Source organism: Gossypium hirsutum, chromosome D10, assembly GCF_007990345.1.
Source record: "Gossypium hirsutum isolate 1008001.06 chromosome D10, Gossypium_hirsutum_v2.1, whole genome shotgun sequence".
Classification (NCBI taxonomy): domain Eukaryota; kingdom Viridiplantae; phylum Streptophyta; class Magnoliopsida; order Malvales; family Malvaceae; genus Gossypium; species Gossypium hirsutum.
In genome coordinates, this window is record NC_053446.1 from 6044281 (window position 1) to 6059053 (window position 14773).

Here is a 14773-nt window from a genome sequence, read left to right on the forward strand (position 1 = left end):
TTTGATTTAGTTTCTTATGTTAATTTTTAAAAACTCAATGGCTAAGTTAAAGGGAGTGAACTTAGATTTTTATGGGATGATTTAAATGGTGCAAATAATTATAAATGGTTGGGTATTGAGTTCAATTTGCATCCTAGGATTTTAGTTGTTGCCCAATCATATGTTGTTTTATTACTTGATTTTATACATGATGCATGCAATGTAATTTGTTTAGGTAAGATTGAGATGCTGAGCTTTATGTTGCAGTTGATAAGGGTCCATTCCTATCATTTTCTAAAGCAAGAGCTGATGGGTTTCAGTATGTTTTGAGTTCCAAAGGTTTTTTGCCTATTTGTAATGTGCGTACGCCAATGGTGCCATTGTTGTGTTAGGCTCATAATCTAGATACTACATGTTTCATTGATGTGATTAGGTTATTAAAATTAAGGTCATAATCTAGGAATGATACATATTAGTAGGCAACTAAATTAGATTTTTACATCATTTTAGGATCATATTGGAATTATGAGTTTAAGTTGTTCTGTTATGAGCCTTTTTCAGCTAATGAAGGATATGTTGCTATGGGAATTTTAATGCTTTGCAAACCCTTGTTTTAACAGAGATCTCTCAAAGTTGGTGTACGAGCTAAATGAATTTTGTAGATTTATTTTGATTAGGCTAATGTCTTCAGGGAAGATTGAAGCTCAACGATATTGTGCTTTATAAGATTTGGTGTTGAATTTTGATGTAACTCACAAAAAACCATTGTTCAATTTTTAGGATAGCTTACAATACTTCTTGAGTGACGATGGATATGAAATTCTTAAAAGGTTTAAGTATGTGAACCTTAACTATCTTCATGGTTATTTGAATGGCAATCTTGCGGAAGGCCTAGGTTTTAAGATGTAGAAGTCTCATAATGATTTCTAGCAGAAGGAATCTTTTAACTTAGACATTCATGAAATTTTGTGTAAGAAGTTGACAGTATGTGGATTTGGTCGATAGGTCATCTATTGCACTTTCTTTTCTCTTCAATAACATTAGCTTGCCAACAAGTATATGTGAAGCTACTACTACGCAAATGTGGGCAACCTTTCCTTCGGAGCTTTTACTACTAGTTTTCTCTAGCCATCCTAAGCTACTTGATGTGCCCTTCGATGACATGACCATACCTCTGGAATTTTCAATTGTTCCAGACCTTCCTCAACTGCCTCCATTCCTATTAAGGGAGCCTTCATGCCTCAGCACTAAATGATCACATAAAATGTAACCTGATGATTCACTTTTGGGTCCTATTCTTCCTCTACCCATTTTACTTGCACTTCACGAGTTTCATAATGGTTATCCAAATTCGGAGAAAATGTGTGGATTTTCATTAGACATGGAGTTTGGCTTTAGGTTTAATTAAGTCATGCGAGTTACTACAGAAATGGCTATATCATATTTTTGTTTGCTTAACAATGATGAATTTGTCTCTCTTGCTGATGATAGGGATGAGATATGGGTTAACTCTCAAAGGCCAAAACAATTCCTTTTATATTATCCAGTTGTAGGCAAGGCACGTGGAAACTGAATTTATAACGATGTGAAATTCACTACCTTGATTACCAAAGTGCATAAGGTTATTGATCCTAATGACACAATGGATAGTATTAGGCTAGAACTTTTTGATGATCTATGTCCCATTGAATTCAAGTTTGATGTTTCTGTCATGAACTTTGTGCTGATGGATGCCCTATACTTGATCGAAGAATAGGTATCTATGGTTATCCTATTGAAAATTCAAGCACTTTTCCTCAGTTTGATCCTTGAGAATAAGGATCATTTTGAGGTGGAGGCATTTGATACGAGCCAAAATGGATACCAAGCAAAATGATGGTTTTGCTTTAGTGATACGATGCGCAAAAGACTCGATGATACGGGGCATTTCATCCAACAATTTTCTTTTACTTTTTATTTTCTTTTTTTTTTGTTAAATTTTGTTGTTATATTCTCTTATATATGATGTTTTGTTTTTGGCTAAGGTCATTGTTTTTTGTTAATGAAAATTGTTGAGAAATTATTCTCTCTCTCTCTCTCTCTCTCTCTCTCTCTCTCTCTCTCTCTCTCTCTCTCTCTCTCTCTTCTGTTTATTCTGAGTGCTAACATGAGATTTTGAATCTCTATATGTGTGCTAACATGAGATCCGCTGTTGTTTCTGGGTGCTTCTCCTTCTCATGCAAACCTAACTGGATTTTGCCCCTATTACTCCTTCACTATTATTATTGTTATTTGTAGACTTCTCCTGCCTTTACAATACATTACAAATTTATATGTATAATTGCCTTAAATCTCACCATCTAGAACACGTAGGAAAATCCCAGTTTAACTAGCAACATTGTTGTTAAAAACATTAAAAATTATGGGTTTGAGTTAATTTAGTCACGTAATGTCATCTCCATTAGATAAATATATAGTTATAGGATTTGGGAAATTGAAATCAAGTTCGAATCTAGATGTTGAGATTGTTGAAATAAGTAGGAGTAGGTTTTTTTTCCCAAACATTTAGACCAAATTCAAATCCTAAATTTGAAATTGTTGAGAGAACTTTACTTGAATACCATCCTAACCTAACAATATTATTTGAAATAGATTAACACAACTGTGATTATTAAAAAAAATAGAAAAAAAAATGGTTAGTCTTGATAGAGCACTACAATGGCACAACCACACATATCACTGTGGAGTCAATTGACCCACATAAAAAACTTAAACAAAATTTCAATTATATATTTAGTACATTGATCCGCAAGGTATTCGAAAATAATCTCATAAAAATTGATTTTATAAAATTTTGAAAAGGCCAACTAATTTTTTTCAAAAAAAAATTATAAAACAAATTATTTTGTATAAAAATAAATGAATTTCTCTCAACCCAACTAAACTCAAAAGTCATTTATATTTTTTCAACACTCATCACTTTTCTCCTATTTTCTCACATTCTCTCTAGAATTTTTACGAGATAAATGTTCAATCTTTTGGCACTTTCAAGTAAGTCTTCCTGATTTAGTGATAATTGCTTTTTTATGTGATCAATTGGGATTTTTATGCACATTTAGTGTTTTATTTATTAAATGACTTTAGGACATTGATTTTGTACGAGATTTCTAACCTCGTGATTGGATAATAATTTTTAAAGGTTGATTAATAAAAACCCTTGAAGAAATTAGGATTGATTGTATTTATAATCTTGAATTTCTTGAATATGAATTAGAAATTTAATATTTTTATTTAGAAATTGTGGTTGATAGAGTGATTATTGTGAATCTTGTATTTAAAATTATGATAATTGCATTTTTATGAAAGCAATAAACACGTTGTAAAACCCAAATTTTGTCCAGGCCCATTCAACAAATAAAAAACCGAATAAAATGAAAGTCCAATAACAAGTAGTCCAATTACAATAGGCTTGTATGGCCCAATGTCAGCAAGACCAATGCCCCAAAACGATACAGCCCAAACAAACGACCCAATACCTAAAACCCAAATCAACCCCAAGCCCAATAAACCCTAGCCTGACTTGAAGAACGCTCCTGAAATCCCTAAGGTTTCTGAAACCCTTTAGCCGCCGCTCCTCCAGCCTTCCCACGTGCGCCGCAACAGGAAACCAGGCCTCTCCACGCGCGTGCCCCTCCAAGCATGCTCCTGCAACAGAATAAACAAGCGGCAACAGCAAGCAAAACAAGGAAAACAGCAAAAAAGAAGCAATTAGATTACAAAAAAATGGAAAATAACATAATTAGAGGACGGATTTCTATTTTTCCTTTCTCTGTTATTTCGGCTATATAAAGCCAAACACGAATCTGTAAAACGGAGGGATACTGATTTTACAAAAAAAAATAAGAATACAGAGAAGTAGAAGGTGATTTTCGGTTTCTTTTTCATTTTTTTCGCGTTTTTCTTTTGCTCGATTTTCATTTTTCTTACAAAAGATAAAATAAAGAAAGGAACGACTTACCTGGCTTCGAGCACGGTTCGCGGTGGCTCCACGGTGGGCATGGCAGCGGCTCGGGCAGGGTATAAAATCCTAGCAGAGAACTCCCCCTCCCCTCTGCTTTCCTCTTAAAAAAATGAAATGGAAATGTCTTTTTTTTTTGAGAAAAAATTTGATTTAAATATTAAAAGAGAACGGCGCCGTTTTGGGTTGTCAAAACGACGCCGTATAAGGACATACCCGCGTGCCGACCCGATCCGGTCCTAGGATCCGCGCGTCTTAATGGATGGGATAATTCCACTTTTAGCCCTTTCTCTTTTCTATTGCTTTATAATCAAGTTCTTTTTATTTTTTAATTTTGCCCTAAAATTTTGTCCTGATTTCATTTGAGTCTCTTACAAAGCGCTGCGTTTTAGAGAGCAGGGATATTTTCCCCTTTAGTCTCTCCTTATTATTCGCGAACTCATTTTGGTCCAATTCTTTTTATTTTCGGATTTGCCCCCAAATTTCTGTTTTAAGTTCAAGTTAGTCATTTTTGTCATTATTATTATTATTATTATCATTATTATTATCATTATCATTATTATTATTATCATTATCATTATTATTATAATTAATATTAATATTACTATTTTTATTATTACTATTACTATTACTTTTATTATTACTAATATTTTTATTTTTATTTTTACCACTATTATTATCATTATTTTTATTTTTAAACTGTTTTACCTAATATTCACTCGTTTATTTATCTGTTGGTTCACTATTAAATTTTTAATTATTTTTTAGTTTTCATTTATTTACTTACTCATTTTTTTAATTAGTTTGTTTTATTTTTATTTTTATTTTTATTTTATTTTGTTTCTTATTTTGTTTTTATTCTTATTATTCCTTTTTATTACATGTTTATTTTATTTCAACATTTACACTTATTATCGTCATTTCATTATTTATTTATTTACGTATTTATATTTTCTTACTCATACTTTCAAATTTCAACTATTCATTATTATTATTAGCTTTATTATTACTATTATTTGTATTTATTATTGTCATCATCATTATTTTGTTGCACAAATTAGCATTGTAATTCATTTTTCATTTTACTATAAAATCGCGTTATATTAACCTTTGTCTGATATATTTTATATTAAGCAATTTTGTAACTCAAAATTCGAGAAATCGTACTCTTACTTATTAGGTTTCGATTTTTCTCGACAAGTCTAAAGAACCAATCATTTTTAAAATTAAAGCATAAAAAATTTCAAGCCAAATCTTATCTCGTGAATTTGAAATGTTATGTCCTAACTTATTGGATACAACATTTTATTTTTTCGAGACGAGGTTTTTAACAAAAGCAAATTCATGTGTTGTCATCGGAACTTCAAATAATCACACCCTAACTTATGGGGTTTCAATTTTTTCATTGAGGCAAGATGACCAAAATTTTTAGTTTTCAAAATAATAAATTTCAATAAAGATTTTTTTTAAAGGGAATCGCTTTTTAAATTTTTTTAACATTCGACCTTAGGACATTAAATGATCAATTAGGTACCAATTTTAGGCGTTACGAGGGTACTAACCCTTCCTCGTACGTAACTGACTCCCGAACTCATTTTTTTGAATCTCGCAGACCAAAAGCGTTTTCAATGTGATCCGATCACACCTCAATAAAAGATCGTTGGCGACTCCTAATTTATATATTTTTAGTCGACACTAATTTTTGTTTTTAAAAAATGGTTTCGACACATAAGTGAATTTATTTTTATAAAAAAAATTACTAGTTGTATACAGACTCCATAAACACTTTTATGTGTTTAAGACTTAACTTTATTTGTTTTAAACATTTAACATTACGTGGCAATCAAGCTAAAATTTTGATTGACAGTAGATGTTGGTAAGGGTTTTTTACCCAAATAGGATAAAAAAAATACTGAAATGGGATGTCAGAAAATTTTTTTACCAAAATAGGTTACTTTTTCATTGGAGCCTATTAGATAGGCGCCAATGAATAAAATAATAATAAAAAATTTTTTAATAAAATATAATTTTATACTTTTCCGGGTTAGTATATAACCCGTATAATACATAGTATTGGCGCCTATCTGGGAGGCGCCAATGGTGGTGCCTACCTGGGAGGCGCCAATGGTGGTGCCTATCTGGGAGGCGCCAATGCTCTGATTTTTTCAGGTTTAGGGTTATGCTATAAATTTAGGATTATGTTATAAATTTTTGTGTTTGTAATTATTTAAAATTCAATTTATTAGTAATAAATTACAAAATTACTAATAAGTTATACTAATAAATTTATAACATAATCCTTACAAATTAATTATAAAATAATTACAATATTCATATAAAAAATTACAATATTACAATATATCCTGACATTACAATATTCATATAAAATTTCAATATTACAATATTCATACAAATTATTTAAAATTTAGGATTATGTTATAAATTTAGGATTATGTTATAAATTTTTGTGTTTGTAATTGTTTAAAATTTAATTTATTAGTAATAAATTACAAAATTACTAATAAGTTACTAATAAATTTATAACATAATCCTAAATTACTAACAAATTAATTATAAAATAATTTCAATGTTCATATAAAAAATTACAATATTACAATATATCCCGACATTACAATATTCACACAAAATTACAAAATTGCAATATTCATATAAAATTGCAATATTTTTTTGTTATTAATTATTAATTATAGATTATCTATATTTAGTATGAATATTGTAATTTTTTTGTATGAATATTGTAATATTATAATTTTGTATGAATATTGTAATGTCGGGATATATTGTAATATTGTAATTTTTTGTATGAATATTGTAATTATTTTATAATTAATTTGTTAGTAATTTAGGATTATGTTATAAATTTATTAGTAACTTATTAGTAATTTTGTAATTTATTACTAATAAATTAAATTTTAAATAATTACAAACACAAAAATTTATAACATAAATTTCATTGGCGCCTCTCTATAAGGCACCTTCATTGGCGCCTCTCTATGAGGCACCTTCATTGGCGCCTACCTGATAGGAGCCACCCGACCCGACCCGACCCGACCCGTTGACCGTATTTTGACTCATATTTTTTTAAAAAAATTATTAAAAAAATATAAAAAATATTTTATTCAAAAAAAATTATTATTTTTTTATTCATTGGCGCCTATCTAATAGGCTCCAATGAAAAAAGTAACCTATTTTGATAAAAAAAATTTCTGACATCCTATTTCAGTATTTTTTTTCTATACTATTTGGGTAAAAAACCCTGTTGGTAACGAGTGGTTATTTGGTTGATTGTTTATGAAGGATTCGGGCAATGTTTTGTTTCATTGATATTTTCATTCGTAGGTGATCATCCTTGAATCCAAGTTGGTTGCTATTGGTTGTATGATGCAATTCTTTTGTTGACGCGTGGCTCTCTCACTGTGCTCCCTTTCTTTTTACTTTTTCATTTTCACAAATGGTTAAATTTCACCTTGATCCTTCTAATATGCTTAAAATTGAGATTTAATTTATATACTTTAACTTTTAACATAATTTGATCCCTATACTTTTATAATTATGATTAATTAGTTCAAATAGTTAATACATAACTTTTCAATTAAAACATTACGTGCTTATATTATATATAATTTGAACACCCTAAAAGTATTAAAGACAAACATGTGGCTTTCCATTCCTTCTAGGTTTATGTCTTCAGTTCTAAAGAATTGGTTAAATTTTAGTTTTGACCCCTCTATCATGCTTAAATTTGCAATTTAACTACCACACTTTAATTTCTAATGTAATTTGGTCCTTATAGTTTTGTAATATTATTAATTAGTCCAAATAGTTAATATCATTAATTCATGAGTAAAAAATTACGTGATTATACATGATTTGTTGCCCTAAGGGTCTACGTATCATTTTATTTCTTTTAGGTTTGCCTTGCTCCATTTCTTTTTATATTATAAGACAATGGTAAAATTTCAATTTTAGCCCTTTACTATACCTTATTTTTGACATAAATTTATTCTTCAACTTTTACAATTAGTTAGTTAAAATATTTAATATTTATAATTTTTCTTAGGCTATTCCAACAAAAAAAAGTATTTTATCATGACGAATTCGAATGAATATTCTTAAGAAAAATTTTATATAAACATTTTTAATTTTTTTTATTGTTGTATATAACTACCAAGTGATTTTTTTTTAATTTTAAAATGTCACACTAGTAAATTTTAATAATAATAATAATTCAACTTAAATTTTTAAATCCAAATAGTAAAAGTTATAAATTTATGAAAAATAAAATTAAAAGTATATTTTAAACTTTAAATAATAATAAATCTAATACTAAGAGTGGAAATCATACCAACTTTATTTGTATTCCGGTGCTAATAATATTTATTTGTGTAGTTTGTTTATTCATGGTGTAGTTTTTCTATTTTTTGTCCTCAAAGGTTTAAGCCTTCAAGAAAGGGAAATTTTCAAATCTGAAGTAACAGCTGCCACTAAATACTCTACCTCCTTCTAACCGATTACAGCATTTGGGAAACTCGTCGATTAAGCCGTCAAGGCACTTCTTACAGTCAGAGATTGAAAGGTCCCTGGTGCACTGAGTCATCCCATAAATTTTCGCTGACCCGCGCACCAGAATCTCTCCATTGGCGTAAAATGAACTGGGATCTGCAGAAGCTTCATTAGCCAATAAACTCAGCAATCCCTCGCTCTGCCGACTAAATGCCTCGGATGCCTTATTCGGGTTCCACACGTTGAACTTGTTTTGGTTATCAATCTGGCCGAAGAATCTAATGTTTGAATACTTGACAAGGCAATAATCATACCAGGTGATTGCGCCTTTCTTGTAGGGGCATTGTTGACGTATTTCATTGCCTGCCCTAACAACGCAGGTTTTACAATCTTCGCTACTCACATCGCCTCTGCAAAGTGCCAGCCCAAATACTCGGTTTGGGTTTTGACCTATGGCATGGCGCCCGAACCCTGATGAAGGAGTTTGACTGGAGAGGTACTCAATGACTTGGTTTAAGTTGGCTTCATAAGGATCGCCAGCGGAGAAACTTCCAGTGTCGGAACAATTATGGAAGAGTCCAAAAGCTGTTTGGAGAAGAGAAGCAAGGGTTAGAAGATAAACAAAGGAGGCAATTCTTGAACAAGACATTGTAATTTTCTAATTTTGATTATTCGTTTGGAGCTTAGGACCATGAAAGGTGTTATTTATAGGCAAAATTTTCCATTCTGAATGCATTAAGGTATGTTATGTATATGTCATGTATCAATTATTTAATATTGCACTTTAATTTTGATTGTGATTCAATTTAAGAAAAAAAATTATGTATTCATAATCTATAATGATTTGGTATTAAATTATTTAAAAAGTTTATGTTAGTAATTAAAATTTAAAAACAAATGTATTACTTAATTGTTTTAATTTTAATATTAAATGGATTGATTTAGAACACCATGTCATTTTTAATTCCATCCTATTGTATTTTTATCTAATATGCCTATTTATCTCATATTTTGTATAATTTGTTATAATTATTAGAGTTTAATTTTAAAATATCTACATATATAAAATATATTTAAGTTACACCTATTTAATATAATTAAAATTATACATTTTCGTAATGTCTTAATATAGAGTTTGGCATTATTTTTAATTTGATACCTGTGTTTTTGGTCCAATGTGTAAAACATAATTTATAAAATTAATTATTTTATATACATGATGATAATCTGGTTGCAATTTTATAAAATATCATAAAATCAATTTTAAAAATTAACAAAATATAATAATATTAGCAATACTCATATTTTTAGTCTATACAAAATGGGTTTGCAAATTTTCAAAAACAAAATGAGTTTCAATTCTTGCTCACTTTGATATGTGTAATAAAGGGTAATTAAGAAAGGCATTATAGTATATCCCCAACCTTGAATTTAGAGTAATAAGAAGTAAAAGTTATCACAAAATTGCACAAAGCTTAATACTAAAATATTATGGGTTCGTAGACACCCATACGTTGAGAACCTTCGAAGGTTATTGATATTTTTCAAATTAAATTAATTTTTTAAGAAAATAATTTTTTAAAAATTATTTAAAAATTTCAAATTAATTTTTTAGCTTGTTTAATGTAATGCTTTGTTCCGGTTAGGGTTTAGATAGTATATATGGGAACATTAATGCCTCTTATTGATGCTTAGGGACCAAACTTTAATCTCACTGTTATTGGTTTGTTTAGTCAACTAATTAGATAGTTAATTTACTTAATTGAATCAGTATAGGTTGGGTAAACAGTCACCTACATTTTAGTTTAGCTGTTAACAACTCTTAATTCTTTTGGAACTAATTTAAAATCCTTTTTAATTTGAAAAAATATTTTATTTACCCCATTATTTGTCAATTCACTCTGCTAATGTGAATTAATTAATTTTTCGTACTTTTTAAACTAAACTAGCAAGTTCCATATGAACTTTCTGGTTTAAAATATGAAAAGAGAGGATACTTCAGAGACTAATTTGTAATTTTAACTTTTTTCCTCATTAACTCCACTTTGATCCAATTCTTATCTATACAATTATTTCATATTACTAATCAATATCAAACATTTTCATACCATGATATGCATGATTTCATATAATTTTATTTTTCAATTTTCCTCCTGTTTTATATTTTATTCAATTTAATCCTTAAACTCGAGATAAGCATAACTTTCAATTCCTAGCTTTGGATTAAAATCTAATTTCATATATTCTCGTTAGGGACCTGATACTTTCTATTACTAACATCATTTCATGAAAAGTTTTACATTTATTCAATTTGGTCCTTAATGTGACAAAATTAATGTTGACACCATTTTTTTGACAAAACGGGGTCGACTGAGATTTTGAAAACGAAAACAAAAATGGGAGTCGCCACCAATCCTTTTTGATGAGGTGTGATAGGGACACCTCGAATTGTGATTGTTTTTAATAAATAATTTAATTTTATTAAAACAACGATTTTGGTCCACAAAATTCAGAAAAACGGATTCGAGAGTTGATTACGTACGAGGAAAGATTAGCACCCTCGTAACGCCCAAAATTAACACCTAGTTGATTAATTAGTGTCTTAGCATCGAAGATCGGAAATTTTAAAGTGATTTAAAATACGATCATTTATTAAAATGTTAAAAAATTTTGAGAAGGCATATTTTATGTTGATCGAGAAAGAGAATTATATCCCGTAAGTTAGGACACAATGTCTCAAATTCCCGATACAAAAATGAATACCAAAAAGAATTTACTTATTTTGAAACATATTTAATTATCTCGGGTTTAGGAAAGAGATCATGTCCCGTGAGTTAGAACACGATCTTTTATTAATTCCTGAGATTATTTAAAAACTTTGTTTGAAATGATTCGCGTACTTATATTTATCGAGAAAATCGAAACCCTAAAAGTTAAGGTACGACTTTCTCAAATGTCTCAAATCTAAACACGAGATTTTGTTTATTCAAAAATCATAATTTATACATTGAATAAAATAATTTAACACGAAATAGTAAAAATAAGATACAATGTTAATATGCGTAACAAAACAAAAATGAATACGATGATGTAAAAATAATACGAGTAATAGCAACAAAAATAAGATAAACAAAAAATACAAATCAATAACGTACGACATAGCAATGTATACAAGTAAATAAAATTAAAGCATTCTTTTAAATCAATAATGAAAATGAAATAAATAAATAAATGAATAAAATTATGAATAAAAAGTAAAAAGATATATATGTGTACATAAAATTATGAAAACATGAAAAATCTATGTACTTAAAAATATATGTAAGTATGTATGTGTACATATATATATGTATGAAATATATATAAAATATAAAGGTAGGTATATGTATATGTATTTATAAAAATAAAAAACGCACATATATGCATTGTAAAATATATAAAAATATATGTATACATGAATTATAAACTATGGAAAATACATAAGAAAAATATAGATTTTAAATATAAAGAGTATGTATAAGTATGTGTATATACATTTGTGAAAATGAAAAAGGATATATGTAAAAATTTAAAATGTGCATATAAATACATACATGTATATAAGTTATAAAATATATAAAAAATATAAACGTATATATGTATGTAAATATTAGATATGTGTATATGTGTATATATAGAGAGAGAGAGGCAATTATATAATAATAATAATAATAATAATAATAATAATAATAATAATATAATAAGAAACATATATTTAAAATTTACATAGTAAGTATAAACAAAAATCTGATGATGATGATGATAATAATAATAATAATAATAATAATAAACATTAATATAATATAATAATGAGGAATAAATAATTATATAAAAAACAAGTATAATAAAAATTATATTCATTAATAAAATAACAAAAAAAACAACAGAAAGACCAATTTGAATTCTAGAACAAAGATTTGGGGTAAAATCAAAAATAAAATAAAGAGGAAGGACCAAACTGTGACGCGCGCGAAAGGAGAAGGACCAAAAAAAATATCCCAGGCCTTCAAAACGCTCAACTTCGATGGGGACTAAAATGAAAAAAAAATAAAATTATGCGGTTGAATTGAAATAAAAGAAAAAAAGAAAAAAGGGACAAATTGCAACGCGTTGCAAAAGCGGAGGGACCATGCGCGCAAATATTCCTTTTTAAGAAAACAAGCGGATCCTCCCCAGGGTCGGGTCACCGCGCGGGTTTAAGGCAAAACGGCGTCGTTTTTGCGCCTGGAGAAGTCACCCAAAACGCTATCGTTTCGTCTCTTCTATTTAAGCCCCATTTTTATTTTTTTTATTTCTTTCTCCCTTATTTTAAAAAAAACTTCAAAAATCCTCTCAAGGCCTCTCATCTCTCAAACCCGCACCCCGCTCGGCCTAGGGTTCCGGCCGTTAGCTGACAGTTGCCGGCGCCGGCGTTCGAAAATCATGAAAATTTGCACTTCTCTCCTGTGAGTCAAAAAAGTAAGCTCTCCCCTTCTCTTTTTAATCTTTATATTTTTCAAAAAGAAAAATCTAGATCTAGGATATATTTCGAAATAAAACAGAAAAATGAAGAAAGAAAGAGTCAAATCGCAAGGGAAAGAACCTCCGTCTTCGCCTCGCCCCCAGCCCTCGTCGGAACCCGAATGGGTTTTATGACATTTGGGTTACCAGAGGCTCTCGACTTGTGACGGAGGATCGACCGAAGGTGAGTTTTTATTTATTTATTATTTATGTTTTTATTTCGGATAAAATAAAAGAGTAAAAGAGACACCTTTGAACTGTTTGCTTTTGATTTTTTTTCTTCTTGTATTCGATTTTTTTTTAAAAAGAAGGCTCTCCCTTACAATATGTTTTTCGTGGCCTTTATAGCCACTGATACATTATTTTATTACTGTTTCTCTATTACTGTTTGTCCACTGCTTTCTTTTTTTTTTTTTTGCGCTGCTGTTGCGTGTTTGCTTCACTTTGCAGGGTGTCAAGCAGTGGAGGTGGTTGAAGCAGAGACGTGACACGGCAGAAGAGGTGATGGGACGGTGGCAGAAGGGCAGAAGGCCCTAGGTGCGGGTTGGAGTTTTCTGTTTCTTCTTTGTGTTGGGCCATTTGGGCCGTTTAGGTTTTGTTCAGGATTGGGTTTGTAATGGGCTTGTTGGGCTGATCTGGTTTGTAATGGGCCTTAGCAGTTTGGGCTAAAGACTTTGAGCCTGTTGAGTCAACATTGTAATTGGGCCTCTTTTTTTGTTTTACTGGTATGAGCCCGGGTAAATTTGGGCTTGTACAATTAACAATAAGCTAAATTAACTTTACAATCTAATTCTTTCATATTCTAAGCTTAAAATCTATAATTACAAGCCTAACTCTTCAATAAATCAACACTTAAAACTTTCTAACATTCATAGATCATATAAATCATACTCTATATCATGTATTAACATACCTTGACATCTCAAGTAAATTGTTATGCTAGCATGCAATCCTAAAGTCACAATTCAATTACTTAACATGTCAAATTTGCAGCTCATGCATTTCTAAGTGCAAAATAGGTTCATTTCATACCAATATGACATTTAAAACTTATCCAAATGTTCAACATAACATTTGAGCATCTATTACAACATTTCACCAGTAGACATACATACTATTCATCATGCATCTTCAACAAACATGTCATGCATATTCAAGCATTAAATTCAATCAAACAAACAACCATAAACCAGATATAAAATACTTGAAACAATCCTTAAAATTTTCATTACAACTAGCAATTAATAAAGTCTAACATCCTCAGTTTTGGTCCCACGTTGCCTTTCTTATTGAAGTAGAAAACACAACACATACTCATCACAAGCTTGCCCACTTCTCCTCCTTACTCAATCTATTTTTCTGCAAAATATACATAAAAGAGTGAGTTTTTTTCAAGCTCAGTGAGTGCTCAAAGATTGCCACAAATAATCCACAATGTCAAGGTTAATTGAAAGCATACTAGATCATTTACTCATGGTATTATATCAAACATGTATCATAGCAATTCATGTTAATATATTGACATATTGTGACTAGGAAACATGTATAAACACATATGCATTGGATAAGCGGATCTCCCAATACACCTCATGACTCATAAAGTCCATACCAGTCCCATAAAAGTGTAGCATGAAGCTAAACACTTTCCAAACACACCAGCCGATCCCGTTGAATGGAAACATTCCTGTATCTCTCCAAACCAGTCCAACAGCCTCAATTCCCTCGCACATAAGC

The 14773-nt window shown here is 29.7% G+C and overlaps 1 protein-coding gene and 2 long non-coding RNA genes across 3 annotated transcripts; 1 reads left to right on the forward strand and 2 right to left on the reverse strand.

Annotated features, from left to right (window-relative positions):
• Nucleotides 1-3373: 3373 nt before the first annotated feature.
• LOC107915988 (uncharacterized) lies at nt 3374-4189 on the reverse strand. Its single transcript, XR_001689347.2, has 2 exons — nt 3977-4189; nt 3374-3663 (listed from the first exon to the last, which is right to left on the reverse strand). It is a non-coding gene; the product is annotated as an uncharacterized lncRNA (long non-coding RNA).
• Nucleotides 4190-8432: 4243 nt separating this feature from the next.
• On the reverse strand, nt 8433-9149 carry LOC107916368 (cysteine-rich repeat secretory protein 38). Its single transcript, XM_016845634.2, has one exon. The coding sequence runs from the start codon at nt 9147-9149 to the stop codon at nt 8433-8435; it is 717 nt and encodes a 238-aa protein (XP_016701123.1).
• Nucleotides 9150-12833: 3684 nt separating this feature from the next.
• On the forward strand, nt 12834-13821 carry LOC107916367 (uncharacterized). The gene is made up of 2 exons (XR_001689474.2): nt 12834-13223; nt 13490-13821. It is a non-coding gene; the product is annotated as an uncharacterized lncRNA (long non-coding RNA).
• Nucleotides 13822-14773: the final 952 nt, after the last annotated feature.

Bases quoted from the DNA above. Each gene is read 5' to 3' on its own strand.
- LOC107916368 (XM_016845634.2), bottom strand. From the start codon at position 9,149: ATGTCTTGTTCAAGAATTGCCTCCTTTGTTTATCTTCTAACCCTTGCT.